Source organism: Triturus cristatus, chromosome 1_2 (genome assembly GCF_964204655.1).
Source record: "Triturus cristatus chromosome 1_2, aTriCri1.1, whole genome shotgun sequence".
NCBI lineage: Eukaryota > Metazoa > Chordata > Amphibia > Caudata > Salamandridae > Triturus > Triturus cristatus.
The window spans coordinates 170,720,444-170,739,085 of record NC_140580.1 but is presented as its reverse complement, the minus strand read 5'-3'; the positions used below and the strand labels follow the sequence as shown (position 1 = coordinate 170,739,085).

Here is an 18,642-nt window from a genome sequence, read left to right as displayed (position 1 = left end):
AAATGCCTTGCCATTTTTAGAATTACAACAGAGAAGTATCCCTGGAACCCTTCGAGCTTCACACCTTTCAGGACAAGAGCTAGTGGCATGATGAGGAAGCTATCTATATCTGTTGAAGTCGAAAGCTGAGCACTGTAATGCCTCATACCCTTGATGTTCTGCATAATGTTTGAAGGAATGATATAACTCATACAAATCTGAGAATATTAACATTTTTAGCAGTTGCATATTAAACAAAAGAAATTGGTCTTATAGTACTATTTCTCTAACTCCTGGTAACATAATTCAACCCAGATTTTGTCTATATTGCTTTGAGTCTTTGCAGACAAGTGTATATTTTAGGAGTTACCTGATAGTGTGTACATGGCAGAGGGTGACTGGACATTCTGAAGAGCTGAAATCATCATTTCAATCCAGTGTAGCTGGCATATGTAAAAGCTTCCACTGGCCTTTGAGCAATTGCTTATTAATATATTCTTTTGCTCTCCTTTTTCTACTCGCTACAGGAAGAAAGCTGTGAAAGCGAGGCTGAGGGTGAAACGTGGTATCCAGCTAACATGGAAGAACTCGTAACAGTAGACGAAGTTGGTGAAGAAGATTTTATATTAGAGCCTGATATCACTGAGTTTGAAGAAATAGTGCCGGTAGAATCAAAGGACAACAATGGATGTTTAGCAAGTTCTCCCCTTAGAATATGTAAGGAGGAAACTGAGAATACATGCATTCAGTTTAAAAATACAGACTGCAACCCTGCCTGTGATGAAACCACAATGGAAATGAGTTTGAGATCAACAAAAGAAATTGAGAGTCTTTCGAGCAGCTGTTTTGATAAAGTCAGAGACGAAATGAATGTAAAGGAAAACGATAAGCAGAAGCCAACGGAAGACCTAGAAGAGGCAAGTCAAGGTGAAGCCGGTCCCCATGATGAACAGTCCAAGTTAGAAGAAAGCTACCCAGAAGAACAAATCCACCCAGAGGATCAGTGCACCTCATCCGATGATCCTGCTGAAGATATAATTGATGTTCCTCAAAAGAGCACAAGTGAGATCAATCAGATGGAATCACAGGAAGACTGTAGTATGAACACCAGTGAAGATGAGAGTCCTCAAAACAAAGATGGTCAGGAAAATCAAGTGCCAGGTAAATATTTACAAATTTGCTCTCTGGAATAGTAAAACTGTGAGATCAATGGTGGGTAAATTTGAATAAGATTTGAATTTATGCCATTTGAGAGTACGTTACAAAAATAGATATATTCCTGCTAGTCATTACCTTGTTTTTTGCAACTCTTTCAAAATATTTGAACTAGCTTTGCAGAAAAAGGGTGGCAACTGAAGAACATGTTAAAGAAATAGGATAAGCAGATGCTGAGGTACCTCAGCACCTTTTAATGTGTGTGTCACTGTTCTATAGGTGTGTAATAGAATCAGAGGGAATACCAAGGCAACTGAGACATGCTAAGAACAATAGTCACTTTGATGATTCTACAACACATTTAGTCATATCAATCAATACATTCAGTTGCAATGGATGGCAGCCCTTTGCCTACCAGGGCTCTAAACTATAGAACGACCTTCCACTAACCCTGAGAAGCTGCATCTCAGTGACTGTTTTATGGAAATAACTGAATACTTGGTTGTTTTGAGTTAGTGGGCTCTGAATGCACCCTTTCCATCTCAAAGTGCCGGGAAACCCAGTGTGGGTAGCTGTTTGCGCTATACAAGCTTAATTAATAATAATAAGAAGAAGAATCCAATTCTAGATATAAGACCAACATATCTCTTTTGGCTAAGGTGAACCCTAGCAACATAAGATGACGTTTATATATGTTACCTCCCACATCATCTTAGATAGATAGCTTTAATGTAGAAAGCCATGGACTGCTAGCATTTCAGTCTGTGTATTTCGGTCTCCATGTCGTCATCCTGTTGAGTCAGTATAACTCGGTAACACGAGTCCAGCACATGTTCTGACTTCCAGACAGCGTTGGCAGACGAGGCAAAGTCTGGGACACAAACACAGCCGGTTTAATAGTGAGACTGGGTGTGTAAGCAAGTCTGCTTGCTAAAACATTCCTACGCTGAGCGCGCACTTTTAAGCTACGTTTTATTTTTGTTTTAGTACCGAGTTATTAAGTGAATAAAAGTTCATATGAACTTATGGCTTTGGAATAAGTTTCTCTATGAACGTCCACGCACATTTTTAGAAGCTTATTCCAACTGTAATTCAACGTGAATTAATCTAGCTGGCTGTCTATAATGGAATTAAAGTGCCATTATTATGAGCTTAAGAGCAAAATAACAGTGTGCACATAGCTTATACATTACTGCTAAAGCTGGTTACCTCTAGTTCTGACCTCAGCTAGCTCAAATTCAAAGTTGCCAATGAAGGTTCTAAATATGGTTGGTCATGGTTAATTCAGCTGGTGGTTAGGCAGGCATTCCTTAGACTTAAAGCTTGACTCGAATTGCAAAAAATATATTTTAAAATTGTGGTTGAAATTGGTCGGCCAATGTGCAGATATGTTTGATAGCGGCAAGAACTACTTTTTTCACCACTAACAAGCTGTGATATTCTCTCCCAGCAGCCTCTGTTGATGTTTTTTTTAAACAAAATTGTCTTCTTGAATCTTGGTGGAATTCCATTTTACTGGCACAGTAATTTACTCATGGTGAATTGCATTCCCTAAATCATAGATTATTTCAACACTTTGTTTTACTTCATCTATTTTATTACCATCTTTTAGACTTGAATCGGCCCCAACAGAGTGACATTAGCTGCTACCCAAATTGAACTTGCTACCTTCACCTACTTGCTGAGACAGAGACATTGGTATTTGTTTAAATGATTCCTCACCTTCACACCCTCTCTGCTGCAAACCCTTGTCCGCTCACCATTCAACATATCACAGTCACTATACTTGTTCCTTTAGGGGATTCCATATAGTTTTAATCTATTGCTAACCTGTCCTACCGGAGCACTGGAAACCTGCTTCAAGGGCCTTGTTTCAAAATTCAGCTCTACACTTCCTACTTCATTCCTACAATTCCCTGCGGTATTAATCTCGATCTAAATCACAAACAAATCAAATACCACTTACTCTTTACACTCTTTAGAGCTCATCCTTATTTCATACTTACTGTTACACCCCCATACAATTGACTCATCTCTCTCGCACCATTCTCTGACCCACATTGACATTCGCCAATGCTTTACCCGTTGTCAAAAGCAAAACCCCCATGCCCAAAGGCTAAATTTAACAAGTCTCAAACATCTACAAAATAGATAATAAACTTTTACCTCTCTTTGATTTCACCCCTTTGACAATAAGCATCCTCCAGCTTGCTATGAACTTCCACTACTCCAATCACACCTTACTATCACTGGGATATACCCCAACCAAAATTACACATTTCATCCACACCTTCAAAACAAAGACGCACACGTTTCTCTGCACGTGAAGGAAGTAGTCCACCTCTGAAAACCTACATATCTTACAAAGAACCCTTTTTACCTTAGTAATGGAACTCCATTTAATCCAATCGGTATACTAAATGAATCTCATATCCTCACTCCAAACCACAAGCTTTCACATCTCCCTTTTGTCTCACTACTACCCTTTCCAGTGACTTTAGATCTTATTTTTCCTCAAGGATCACCACCATAATGCTCACCTGCACTCACTCACCCTTCCTAAACTCTCCACAAAATATATTCAACTTTATTTTCCCTACCTTCTCCGCAGAAATGGCCATCAGATCGGTATCATTTTTGTTTTTTAACAGCGACAATCTTATCGGTTTTTAATCATTTGTAATATCGTGTAGTGTACAAACCAAGAGAAAGTAAAAGTTATGCAGACAGAGAGTAGATGTACCCAATTTTCTTACATATGGTGGGGCCAGATTCCACGTCCTAGATTTACTTAGGAACCCCTAGCCGATGGTCTTTGTTGCCTGCTAAAGAAGTGTAGAAGGGAGCAAGATAAAGTTACCAATTATACATTTTCCCTCTCCGTCTGACTAAAGGACCATAGACTCTGGATTCAGGTTTTGTTAATTTATTACAAGGCCAAAAATAACAGAATATAGAAACACCTTAATATCAGGATATAAAGATACATGAATACTAATACAGAGCCAAGCCTACAAATATAGTTCTTTCTGCACAATAAGTGCAAAACAATGAACTCCAAAATAAGAACACAACTAAGTATATACGCTGTGTCCAAATCCCTTTTCATTTGTATTTCAGGAATTAAAGAATAATCTGTCCCTAACCTACTTCAAGAGAGACATCCCTAACTAGCTTCACAGTTGAATTCCCCTCAAAGGTGTCAGCAAGTGTTGACTCCCTAAGAAGTACACTTACATTATATGGGTCAAGTAGCATAAAGCCACGGAGCTTGTTCTAGGATGCTCACTTTCCTCAGTCCAAAGCAGAAGTCCTACAAATCTGTTCTTGTGCCTAATACAAAAAGACACAGTTACACGCCTAACAGGTCACATGGTAAACTATTCCGTGAACACCTTCTTTGAGTAACTTTCCACAGACTCCAATTAATTTGAGTTCTCTACGACAACATTGGTTCCCCGGTTTCACCAGGCACGGAAGGTGTCCTCCCTTCTCTCTGTTCAAGTTCTTCAAAGACATTCCTCTCCTCCCATGTATCTTCTTAAATCTAAAATAACAAGGTCGTATTCCTGCACCTGCAGTAGGGGTGAGAGGAAACTTTCTACACACACATACATTCTAATTAACTTATAACTTGAGAGCAAACAAGGAGAAACGAAACTTAAGAAAAACGAAAGTTAGTCCTACAATTGGCTAACCTAAGAACGTTCCTTAATGTGCACCCGTTACATAAGCCTCTATACGAATCATTTATAAACAGTGAATACATTTGTATTGCCTAATATTCATAATGCACATGCATGATTACATGATTTCTCTAAACAGTGCAAAATCCTGATCATTCCTCTAAATAACATTACAATTTCATTCTACTGTCTTAATATGAAGATATAAGCTTCATTCCAATAACACAAATTACAGCAAAACAACAGAATATATGCGAGTGCAGTTTGTCCATGAATATAATACACCCTTACAATTTTATGAGCGTTGAGCGCTCTATCACATCTGACTACCACAACCACCTTGCTTCTAATATAATCACGGTACAGCTTGCGACACAGCTGATCATCAAACTAGACTTGCAACCGATGCCTCCTTACGCATCTGGAGCAAAGGACTGTCTGAATCTTGTACAGCCCTCTCTCTACGCCAGTTCTCTACCACATCTATACCAGTCAGTGCCCCTTAGAGCTTTTTTCTGGGAACTGCTCTAGTTACCCTTTACATCCATTTTGCTCAGCTCATCAATAACATGGATAATTTACTTTCCTGCACACTTCACCCCTGTCACTCTCACGCAAATCCACTGACAATCTTCCCCTCATTAAGGAATCTTGGTGTACAGTGGTATTGTATAATATTATTTATATAGCACATTCATAACTCAAGTGTTGTCCCAAAGCACTGTCTAATAGTTGTGCCTAGTATATGTTATGGGGAATGTATAATTGTAATGTAGCCGATTAATCAAATGATGTGTGTAATTTAATGCCAATGGGGTGCTCAAGCCGTGTCTCTGTTGATTTGGTGCTGCACATTGTCAAGTCACGATGACAACATGTTTGATTGATTAGTAACAGTTTTGGGTACCCTGCCTTGTATGCCCCTTTGTTAGAGTGTCTCTTTATATTAAGACCTATGATGGAAGTATTGGGTGTCGGTGATGCATGCATACACGTGCTCCAATCATGCCACTGCAGACCTGTTGTGTTTTCCCGTTCTTCGCATCTTCTAGGTCAGTACATTGGATTTTGGCCTATTGGTAGAGCCTTTGTTGTAAAGTGCTTTTGTATCAATGGTTGGGAGTAAGAGGGCATGTAAGCTAGGAACAGCCAGGACTCTAAATGTCTTAAGAATTCTAGGTGATTAGCAAGGATTCCATTACAAGCTGGGAGAATTGCAGAGCATGGCCATCTGTTCTGCAAAGGTGGTCTCACCGATCCACGACTTTCTGAACCTAGGACTGTTAAGAAGTGGAGCCCGCCTTGATCTGAGGGCCAGTCTTGGTTGGTAGGCATTGTTTGTGTTGCATTCAAATAAGACCCGAACCATGGCTTTCTTGAAGTGCTGTGCGCAAGACCTTAAATGAAATGGCTTGGCTACTGGCATCCAGAAAAGAGCTTCAAGGGTGAGGGCATGTGACAGTGGCTACAGAGGTGAAGTCTTGCTGGTGGCAAATACACTGTGGTCTGCGTAGGACAACGCCTTAAGTCTTATTATATAGTGCATTAGCATAGTTATTGCAGGAGAGAACTAAAGCAATACTAGCTCATACTCTGTGGGAAAACCAAAGGAAGGGGAAGGTCTTCACAATGAAAAGAAGGTTTAAGTAGCCTGGTGTACCTGAGATGAAAGAGAGAGGTCCCTTTCCATGATATCTAAAGTAGGATACTAAACATGTTTGTCTTCTCCACTGACTCAGGTACCAGTCACCAGTTACTTTATATTAGAAGTCTACATCCATTCCTCACACTCTAGGTTGCCAAAGCACTAATCAAAACACTAGCAGTGAATAAAGTTGGACTTTCCATTCTGTCACTTTCTCTACAAAATAATCTGACTGGATCAGGAGAGCTGTTTACTTTACTATCAGGATTCATACGTGGAAGATCAAAAGGCTCTCTCAGGGGATGTGAAGAAGAGTGCACCCACAACCCAGAGGTGTCATTCTTCTCCTGACTGAACATGGGTACAGAGAAGACGGTGTCAATGTGATAAAGATGCAAAACAAAATAGAGGGGAGTATTTATATTGAATTTGGGAAAGGACCATAAGGAAGAGGAAGCCAGAAGGTACAAAGGAAAAGAAAGCAACATGTACCCTGGGAAATTGTCAAACTATTACAGCCTCCAGTAACAATGTGTACCCCAATATTCCCTTACCCGGAGGTCTCATTGTCCTCCGTATTACATGTCCAAGAGCAGTGGGATCACTTCGGGCAGTGTCAAGAAACTATGGCATTACAAAAATTCATACCATTTAGAAATTGGGTGCATGAAATAATGTCAAGTTACTTCTCTAGGTTAAGGGTCTGGTCATCAGAGTTAAGTTTTATAACTGAAGTAACCATTTAGTTCAGACCAGTCAGACTCTAGTTGTTGTCGAAGTGTGCACAAAAAAGGAAGTTTAGGGATATTTAGCTTCAGTTGGGAACCCAGCGTATTAGGCTGTGGTATCGAACAGCCGCTGGAAAGACCTCAGACTCTATTGTGAATGTGTTTTTATGAGCTTCCCTTAGTGTGCCTAGGTAAGAAAATATCACATAGGAAGCACAGATATCATGGACATGGGGCAGCTTGCATATCTCATATAAAAAAAATAACAAAGTGCCAGAAGAAACGCTTTAATTAATCTCAACAAGTGGTGATTGCTCGAGCTAGATTGCAGTGGCTTACTTTTTACCCGCTGTGCTATTCCGGACAGAGATCAGCTATATGCAAATCAGTCTAGTACCTACAAAAAAGGTGTCACAGTAGACGAACCACTCTGTTGTTATACTGTATCCATTGCAGTAACCACAGTTGTACTTTGCAGGGTAACTTTTCCTACACCAATAAATGAATGTAGCATTTGCCCCTAGTTCTACAAATGATGAGACCTCAGCTGCTACTCCATATCAACATCAGTTTCAACAGATTCTGTAAATCTCATTCAGTGTTTAATTTCTGTTGTGCTGTTTTTGTCTTTCATGAAGCAAATTTAGGATACCAGGAAATACAATCGCCCAAATATCGAGAGATGGAATCCAAACAAGAGCATTCGCTACCTTCATGGGAGCAAGAAGATGTGTTCAGTGAACTTAGTATCCCCTTAGGTATGTATGGTTCATTTTCCTCTATAGTCCCAACATCTGCTCTGTACCTCTCCCTTCTTCCTTTTATCTTGTTCTTATTGCAAATACTTATGTTCTAAAAGTAAATTTTGCAGGACTGTGCATCTCCCTGATTCTCAAAGCGGGCAGAAATGGTAATTTTCCCTTCATTGCTTCAGTATGAATCAACTTTTCCCATCTCATCAAGACAATAGTAAAAATCGGTAGCAATAAGGACACATGCTAATCCAGCAGGTCATCGGTCCAACCTGGGCATCAGCATCACAGAACAACAGTCTCTCTCACAGAGCCAACTAGGGCGTGTGGTATTTGTTGATGCACATTGTTTCCTTAGACAATTGCATGGAGTGCATTTTTATGGGCTTGTTGGGCATTAGAAGGCATCGCAGGCTGTTGATAATGTCATTTAGGAGTCTAAATCTCAGTTGACACTCTTGGTAGATACAGTCATGTCATGGATTCTTAGCCTTTATATCAATATTTGTTCCTGATAGACTCTCCTCCTCTCACAGGGTCTCAATTTAGTGTGTGCACCAGTAGTAGTTACATGGCAATGAGACAAGGCACTTCTTGGTTACGAGTATTTTCACCGCAGCTATCCTGCCCAGCCACGAAAGAGCACCTCGCTTCCATAATTGTAAGTCATGATGTGCTGTTGCTAGTAGATAGGCATAATTGGATACATCCATCTTTTCAAAGTGGGGCAAATTTTAAAGTCAAGATAGGGCAGCCAATGCTTTGCATAAATAAAGGGGAACTGAAACTCCATCTGGAGCCAGTCCTGGTGCGGTACCCTGAGGTTTAGGATATGGGATATCTGGATTTTAATCTTAAAGCCTGATATGCGGCTGAACCAGAGCTGGCAGAGAGGTGGACTGATGGGTGAGCACCAGCATCTTGTTGTGGGCATATAGCATTATTTTATGTTCCTGATGGCTGATAAGTATCTGTTCATTTCTCCATATTTGGTTTGCAAAGAGCTCCATATATACGGTGAACAGGAAGGGACTGAGGGGGGCAGCCCTGTTGGGTGCTGCTGGGCGCCTGTGAGGTTAGTTCATTTACTCGCACCCAAGCGATGAGCTCAGAGTACCTACATAGCACCCATTTCTAAAAGCGTGCCCCAAAACCCGCTGCATCCAGGACATGCCATAGAAAGGGCTAATGCACTCTATCAAACGCCTTTTGTGCATCTATAGAAGGACCGTGGGTATGTGGGAATGAGATGCCTTATTAGGGAGGCATAGGAGACGTTTGGTGTTGTCACTGCATCCTCGCTTCGGTATAAAGCACGCTTGGTCCAGATCTATAAGGTATTGCATATACAGGCCAAGGCATACAGCCAAGATGCCCGTGAATAGTTTAGCATCTACATTGAAGAAAGAGATCAGGCGGTAGTAGGAGCATTTCACAGTGTCTTTCCCCAGATTGGGTATCACAGTGATGACCTCCTCTTTCAGAGGATCAGTGAGGGTGTCCGTGTCACCAAAGTAGTTGTAGAGGCAAGTAAGAATGGGGGCCGGGTGGTTCCCAAAGATCTTGTAGCTGCTGAGTGGAAAGCCATCTAGCCAAGGAGCCTTACCAGTGTTGGGACGGTGTATGTCCACGAGGACTTTACCTTAAGGGATGTCCTCTTCCAGCAAAAGTGATTCTAGTGGTGGCAGGGGTTGAATGGGTGCATCAGAAAGGTACCCTGCAATATCAGGTGCAGCAGCTGATTCAACCGAATAGAGAATTACTTAAAAGCGCTCAAAGGCACTTGCAATGTCTCTATCTGTGAAAGCTATACCCCCTCCTCCGGGTAAATCTCTGCTGTTCTGGTCTTATGTGTCTGGCCCTCGGCGTGTGGGCAAGAAGTCTGCCAGCCTTATTACCCCAGTGTAATATTTTTGTTTTGTACGGAGAAAGGCATATTCAGCTTGTCCATGTATAGCGATTTGAGCTGTTTCCTGGCCAGGGTCAGCTGTTGTCGCACTCTATGGGCACCAGATTACCTATGGGACCTCTCGATGGCCCGTAAGCAGTCCTCTAGGGAGGTGAGTGTCTCTCCCCTTAATTGATTGAGGCGCATTTAAAAATCTATAAACGTGCCATGCAGGTACACTTTTAATGTCTCCCGCAGTAGGAAAATAGAAGTTTCCGGGGTGTCATTATCATGGAGGAAGTTTTGCAGTGCCTTTCCGACTTCTGTCACTGTAGCATCGTATGTGAGGAGTTTGTTATTAAGGCACCACGGGTGGCGTGGGGTGGTCAATCCCGGTACCTGGAAGGAGAACGTAATGGGAGAGTGATCTGAAAGGCCTGAGACACCGATCTACACCTGCACATCGGCTGTCATAGCCATGTGGGAGACCAGGGAGTAATTAATATGTTTGATTGCGGCAGTAAAGAAGGTAAAGTCCCTGTCAGTGGGGTGCTGCAAAAGCCAGGCGTCTATTAACTGATTTAGTTAGCCAATGCAACCCCTCTTGCGTAAAGACCCCAGTTAGTCCCACTCGTTGGGCTGATCTGTCTACATCGGTATGGTCCACAAGATAAATGTCTTCCCCTACTACCAACTCACAGTCTGGGTATGAGGCCACAAGGCCCAGGCCGTTGAGTATAAATTGCTCCTGCCGGTCGTTTGGTGCATAGAGAGTGACCAAAATGTAGGAGAGTAGGGAGATATGTACTGAGAGATGTCTCCCTGGTATCTCTGCTTGTGTGCTGTATTACTTGGGCCTGAAGAGAAGTACTGATGCAGAAACCAATGGGATTTTCACTGTCTCCAGTCTTCTTCAGAAGGTGTGTCTCCCGGAGGAGTCAATTGTTGAATTGAGAGCATGAGCATCAACAAGTCTTGGTACAACCAGATCTAGGTTCCTTGAAATAGGATTGGGTAGTGGTAGCAAGCCACCACCATGATCACCTCCTGCCTGTAGTGGTGGATACAGTTGAGAATATCCTGGGTGGAGTCAAAGGCAGCGCCCATCTCCCCGCTATGTGGGTGCAGTCTAGAACTATATCTTACCTCTCCAGATCCGGGAGAATATAGCGAAAGAGTTGACTAATTTATCCTTTCAGGCCCCGTGAATCTAAATCAGTATGGGGACAGCTCTGATCCTGATACTGGAATGACATGAGCGTTTCTCCAAACCTTCAAGATGTACCTGTAGTTTTTTTTTAATCCTAATGTTCCAGAAGCTTGCATAGGTAGGTGTCAAGTTCCTCTTCCCTGGTGCTGGTTTCCAGGGTGGCACCCTATGCCCTATCTCCAGCATGTCTCATTTGACTTCCTTAATTTCTGATGCAACCTCCTCATGCAGGGCTGCTATTTCGTCCCTTATTGAGACAAACAAGGATTCCATGAATGCACGGGTGATAGGGGCATCAAAATCCTCCAGTTCTGGGGTGTGTGTCTTCCGTGGATGGCGTTCCTCAGGGAGCGGGTCCAGTGTTTTAGAAGCATCCTTAGCAAGCATGCCCTTCAGGGCTGAGTCTTTCCGGGACCGCTGTGATGTGATGGTGGCCAGAGAGTCCAGGTGGCGGTATTAACAGCATTTGTCATTTGAAAGCGCCCCCTTCGTGGAGGCCGGTCGCTCCTGTTTCAGGATTATGTTGCTGTCAGTCTTGGGGGTTGAGCTCAGACACGTCTGTGGTAAAACAGGTGGACAGCGCCAGTCTCCATGTCACAGCCATGACTGAGTGAGATGCGAGCAGTCATTCTGGTGCAATCTACTTAGGCCCAGACCAGTGATTGCTGTCCCCCAGCTCTCAAGGGGGGGTGTGGTGTGTTTGGGTCCGCAAGCTGCTCTCTTCCTAGAGGTTGCATAGGAAGAACCCCGGTGTCTGTGTCCAGGCGTTGCTTCCCAGTGGGTGCCCTGCACCGGTAAGCAATGTGTGTTGGGGGTAGGTGTTGGGCTGCCATACAGCCAGCAGCCCTCTGGGCGTCTTCCACTAAAGGGGTGGGTTGCACCTCGCAATCTCCTTTCAGTGCCCCCATTTGGCTGCTGTCATGCCCTCCGCAGTGGGCTTGATGGAGGCAACGTGTGCTGTGCCTCTGGACCGGAAAGCTAAACCCAGGGGCCATGCCTCAGCGGTGTCATGTGGCAGCGCAGCTCCCCTATCCACTGAGGTCAGCCTGAGGGGGTCAAGGGGACTCATAAATAGCAGTCTCAATCCAGGGTTGGCAACCAGTCGCCTGGTGAGTGCAGGTGCTAGTGGTCTCCGCAGCAGGTGCCATCTTGAGGTTCACCGCTGGCCATCCTGCAATCACCAGCTCTCCTGATGAGTGCTTGTAGTCCGGGCACTGGATGTGCCTCCTTGTTCTTTGCACCACTTCCCCCACTGCCGGATGCTGGGCAGTCGCTGGTGGTGCTGGGGCACAGACTGTGAGGCACAGGCGGCCGAGCTTGGCACAGATCCTTCAATTCAGCCGCCATATAGGCCACACCGCTTTCTGTGTTTTAAACTTCACTCAGTAGCTGTATCATTGCTAAGACCCTCCCCCCTTCCCGTCCTGTCATCATGAGTCTGGTGAAGAGGCCGAAAGAGCTGACCTGGGCACTGCAGAGTTCATGTAAACACGAAAGCTGTGTTTACATGAGCACTGCTAAATTCAATTATTACAACTGTAAAAATGTAATTTAGCAATGAGACCATGGCAGTTTACAGGTGGCAGTGTTACACCATCAAGCCACTGAGGAGGAAATGCCTCTGTCCATGAGAGTACTTGTGTTTTCCTGCTGTCTCCTTCCTTCCCCTGCGTTTTCTTCAAAACGCCCATCTCCCTGCACTCCAAGTTTCTTCCTTGTGTACTTCTCCTCCTCTCCCTCGCACTACAGTTTGTTCTTACTCTCATGTGCTTCTCCCTGCTTCACATGTTGCTGTCATTTTCGTGTGCTTCTTGCTCTATTGTGTGATTGTTTCCCACACCCTCCACCAGGTGTTCTTCTCTCCCCAACCTGCCTGTGTTCTGTGTTCTTTTATCCATTTTACTTTTTTCTGTCCCACCTCTGTTGCTTTCTCCCTCGTCCACTCTTTCCCCTCCTCACCTCCTCCCCATTTGTTCCTCGATTACCAGCGCCACTCTTGCAGTTCTTTTCTAAAAATAATTTTGTGCTTTCACACTACAAAAATGCTTATTTTTTAATTTATCGATCTAATTGGTGTCTACCATCTTGGATTGGTAAATAATAATTGGAAGCAAATGGCGCCCTCTTCATTCCGCTGGCACACACATATATGTGATGCATGCAAGTGCATATGCCACTGCACAGGTAAGCAGCTCAAGGAATGATGCGACTGGCTTGCATCATTGCACCTTTTTTTTGTTTTTGTTTTTCTAATGATGTGCCGCACAATCAGGAAAAAGCAGACGCTGTAGAGCATTACCAAAAGACATTGACTAAGACAATAGATCTAAAAGGCAAGACTTATTGGTTTTGCCAATGCTTGTTTTAAATGTGACTTTAATGCCATGATCGTGTCGAAAATGAGCATCTGTAAGTGGCCTCATGGAGCTTGGCTGCATTTATGTCAAAATCTCTGAACAGCCAATGTTTTACAGCATGCACTCAATAATTAATGTTTTATTAATAAGTGTAATTATTTTAACAGGTGTGGAATTTGTGGTGCCCAGGACCGGATTTTACTGCAAGCTATGCGGTCTCTTCTACACAAGCGAAGAGACAGCCAAGACAACTCACTGCCGAAGTACGGTTCATTACAAGAATCTTCAGGTAAGACACCTGCTCACTTTCATGGCCATTATTTAGAATTAATCAATCACTAATTGTGAAGCTTGTGTGGTACATAGATGTTTGTGCTAATGTTGTGTTTAGAAGGCAGAATACTAATGACTTTGGTAACACTAACTCATCTTTTTGCATTATGCTTTCTTTAAGTGTCTCAAAGCGACAATTATGCACAAAAGTTAACCCTTCCTTAATATCTTGGGGTTATCTGCTTGCAGCCAAAGGCCCAACTACTAAGTTATATTTTTAATTAAGAAATAAGAGGTCAGTGGTAGTTTTTAGGTTGCAGCCTACCAGACAGCACAGATGTCTGGTTTGCTAGAAACATCTTGGAGACTTTCAGAAAGTTGACCTAGGAATGCATTCCGCCTGTTGATTACTATTCGCTTTGTGTTTTATAACTCAAATTTTCTGGCTTTCTATTTGCTGGCTTTATTTGCTTTAGGCTCTTCAGGTTTAGTTAGTCCCTCCTGTTGCCTAAACTGTGTTACAGTATTCTTCCACAAACTCCCTTTCTGTAAACAGGCCTTTAAATCTTCTTCTTATCTTGTCTCATGTGCTGTGCATTCAAAGACCAAGGTCAAATGTCAGGTGTCAGGAGCTGTCTTCGGGGGAGGGGGGGGGGAGGGGTGCGCTTGTTTACTTTTCTTTCTCTGACTTCAAAGTGAGAGAATTTATGTGACAATCTTGCTGGATACTTGGGTTTGGAAAGAGGTTTTTTGTAGCACACAACAACATTTAAATGAACTGTGTAAGTATTTCAGAATTATTAATACAAAATGAAGCACATTCTTCGTTATACTTAAGTGTGTTTAAAACAAATACTTTTATATAATCCCAAAAAATCATTACACTAGATGATGCAATTTCCACTTATTTTTGTTTGTGTACTGTATAGTTTTATTAGTAAAAGTGTATGTCTGTGCAAATATAATGTCTTGTCTGTAATGGCAGTGCGCTATCATATCTTGCATTTTCCGCTCTACCTTACTCCTAAGTATTCCCTTATAAGCGGACTGGGACTTCCTCTAGCAATTCCAAGGTGCTCCTCTAGGGGGTAGTGTGGTCGAGCAGCCTTAGGCTTATCAGAGCGGAGTGTTAGACAAGTGCAAAATACACACTCATTCAATAATGATGCACACATCTCAATAAGGAGATCCACACCAATTTAGAAAAATAACACGTATCTTTATATATATATTTAGGCACCAGAATCAATGCGATCAGGTAAGTATGTTTCGAGAGAGAATTAGAGCTTTGCAAGAGAAATACTTAGCGTATTTCTCAGAAATGGCAATGTTAACATATAGATGGTAAGTAGGTACTGCATTCAGGTATAGTACGGCTACTTACGATTCCAATCTCCTGGTCTTAAGCTGAGTATAGGGCAAGGTCCAAGGCATCGCCAGCAGGTCAGCTGCAGCCGCACTAGGGCGGCCGGATGCAGTGGTGCAATATAGCGTCAGATGCCCAATGTTAGTTGATGGGGATTGGTCTGTGTGAAAAGAGGCTGCAGGTTTGGATTGGGAAGCCAGTCAGGTTGACCCAACCAGAGGGTTCAAGTCATGCGATGCTAGGGGATGTGGATACCCTGGTGGTCCTCTTCTCATCTGGTTGGTTGCGGAAGGTATTTGAGGTGTCTTGTAGGAAAGTGCCCTTTCTGCATGATTGCCACTAACGTTTTGCCAGATACCTGATGCAATTTGACTGTGTACCCTGGGTCCCTGCCAAACAGGTTACCAGGGTCTGTGTTCATTCCCTAACTGTACCATTGTTTCTACAATTGGCACAACTCTGGTCTACCTGTAGGTCCCTTGTAAGGGATACCTATGGTAGTTAGGGCATGGTAGCCAGTGAAAAGCCTCTGAAGGCTGCAGCATGTATTATACCACCCTCAGAGACCTTTCACCACAAGCATGCATCATTGCAGCCTGCGTGTTGTAGTGCAGCTAAACTGGAAAAGTCGACATGGCACACATCCCTGTGTGCCATGCCTGCCCAGCACTGCATGAGGCCTAGGTAAGTCACTCTTAAAGCAAGGATGTCCTATACCTCATGTGAGGACCTATGTACCTGATCAGAAAGATCCCTATAGTATCTAAGCCATTCTTAGATATTATAAGTGCCCAGTAAAGCAATCCTGAGTATATGGTCTAGAAACTGGACATTACGAGTTTCCTAGCACCATAATGGCTTTTCTGAATCCTGGGATGTTTGGTATCAAACATTTCAGAATAATAAACCTGCCCTGATTCCAGTGTCAGATGTAGTATTCTATGCACTCAGGGGTCCCTTCTAGAGGGGACCCCTGAATCAAACTAACCACTCTTGGGTTCCTGACTGGTCAACACCAGCCTGCCATCACGAGACAGGTTTCTGGACCGTTGGGGTGAGAGCTTTTGCTCCCTAGGTTCAGAAACAAAACCTTTCCTGGGCGGAGGTGTTCGCAACTCCCCGAGGTCAGGAAGAGCCATCTGTGGCACGGAAGTTTCAAAGGCCTTGCCGCATTTGCAGCATGACCCGCAGCCTCCCCTGCTATCAGGAGCAGGCCCCCTTCATGTCTCACCGCCTTTTTTGTGGGAAGACAGGCGGAAAGAATCAGGACAGCCCAGAAGGTGTGTCCACCTCTGACAAACCCACCCCTCAGGTGGGTGAGGCGAGGTGAGGCCACTCTCCAGTGCCCACCATCTTGCAGATAGCAGGCACCCTCCAATCAGGGCTAGGGATTGTGCCCACTCCGCCACGTGGGGTGAGCACACTAAGGGTGTATTCACCCTAAGGAGAGTAGCCCATTGGATACTACCTTGAGACCCCTAAATACAGTATTTTAGGGGGCAGCCATGAACCCAGTGTTCAGAATCGATGACCTAAGAAGACTATAATCTGAAGACATTGCCACAGTGAAGACAAGACTACAGGCCCAACTGACTTGGCCGGCCTGCCTACTGCTCCAAATCCCCCTGTGAAGAAAACAACGGTTTCAAAAAGAATCAGCAACCTTCAGACTTGGTGATGACTGATCCCCTGCCTCAACAAAGAATTGGGAATCCCGAAGACAGCGGCCCTGGCCACAAAAGAAGATCAAGCCCCTGCAGAAGCAAGAAACCCTGCTCCAGAACTTACTTAGGCACCCGCCATCCATGACCCATGTACAGTGGGTCCACTGGTCCTGAAGTTGTCCCTCATCAGTCCTGACCTTCAATTCATTGAGGGGTGTCACTTCCAAGCTCCAGTGTTGATGCCTGAACCCTCACCACGATGAACCCCTCGACTTTGACCTTTCCAGTATGGAGAAACCTGATGTGCAAAGACACCCTCGAATCCTCCGGTCCTGCGTCCTGGTGACCTGAAGCAACAGTTCTCCGATGTCACCTGGCATCTCAACTTCCTCCTCTGGCTGTTGGTTCCATCGAAGAGACCTCATGGTCTGAGTCTGCAGCCTGAAACCGGGTAACCTGGGTAACATTGGCCGCCCGACTCTGTGTGAGCACCCTGAACCTGGCCACCCCTGTGCCACTGGTGGTGTAATTTTGGTGCTGCCTTGGGCCCCCCTTTGTACTTACCTTGGTTCTACCCCCCAAAACTCAGTTACCAAAACCTTTTACTCACCTGCAAACTTAACACTGCTTTTTCCTGCATAGGATTGCATGGTGGGTTTTCTCTGAAAAATGTTTTAAGCGTTGACCCTGTTGTGTACTGAAACAAAGTAACTTAGTGTCTTCAAATGAGTTAACCTGCTTACTGATGTACTGCTATGCCCAAGCTGTGTGATTAGTTTGTTTTATACTATGTTAGAAAAATAACTGAAAAGTAACTAAAAAGTAATCTATAGTAATTGCAACTATATTAGAGTGTACAGCTCATTTTTTCTACTGCAAAGAAACTTGTATGCTTCTACAAAAACAGTGCACACTGTATCTTGAAAAGTATTATTGTATTGAAAGTATCACTATTCTGCTACTATGTAAATCTTAGTTCTAGCAATAAAAATACAAAGTAACAACCTTTTAAACAAACAGTTGGTCTGAATTCAGTCTTTGAGTGTGTGGCATCATTTCTTGCCTGAACACATGCTTAACACTACCCTCTGATTAGCCTGACTACTCATCCACACTACCACAGAAGAGAATAAGCTATTATCTACTTCAGCCTCTGCTATACCTCTGGGGATCAACTGGACTCTGTGCATGCTGTGCACGCTATACCTTACTTTGGTATAGTATATTCAGAGCCAGCTTCCTACAGGGCTTGCACACAGAGGCTGCAGGCAACGTCGGGGAGTTCACAAGGGGCAACACCAAAGTGGACTGTGTCTCCTGAGGGCTTGGGTGCCACGCTCACACCATTGGCCCACTTCAACTCGGGCTGGGGGCTCCGGTGCAGTGGTGCTTGGCGGTGTCAGGTTTTGGCGAGTCTGGAGTCTTCTCGGGTTCTTCTTGGGGTGCCTACAGATTTTAGCATGGGAGTCCCTGTGTCTTTGTTGAAGGCAGGCAGTCCTCCCAGGCTTTGGAAGGCACAATAGCTTGCAGGATGCGACAAATTCAATAGGAATAGCACAGACAGGCTAGCACGGCTGGGGCCAAGTCAGTTGCTTCTTTTTCAGGTCATCAAGATCTGCTTTTCTGGTTCCAGGGGCTCTCCTAAATACTGGATTCAGGTGTGTTAGGGGAGACCGCTGGGGGTCACTGCGCCCCTTATTTGACCACTTCCTATGGAATTGGGCATAGCATTGTCCCAGAGTTCTTAGGTTTACCTTCACCAAGATGGCTAACTTTGAAAATTCGCCTCCACTTTAGGTAGCCCACCTTAGGGATGGCACAAACCTGATGGTGGACACCCCTATCTGACCAGCTACTTTTCCTACCTGTCCAGGTGCAACGGGGGGTGGCATCCTTACCTGTGAGCTAAGCCAGATTTGCATACCAAGGCGGTGGATGC

General features: G+C 43.9%; 1 protein-coding gene across 2 annotated transcripts in view; it reads left to right on the top strand.

Annotated features, from left to right (window-relative positions):
• The window catches only part of RBM20 (RNA binding motif protein 20), a 422,608-nt gene that overhangs the window by 391,218 nt on the left and 12,748 nt on the right, over window positions 1-18,642 (top strand). For both annotated transcript variants that reach the window (XM_085603428.1, XM_085603429.1), the window contains exons 11-13: window positions 507-1,140; window positions 7,832-7,951; window positions 13,568-13,689. In XM_085603428.1, the coding sequence (XP_085459554.1) occupies window positions 507-1,140; window positions 7,832-7,951; window positions 13,568-13,689 (876 nt within the window). The remainder of the gene's footprint in view (window positions 1-506; window positions 1,141-7,831; window positions 7,952-13,567; window positions 13,690-18,642) is intronic.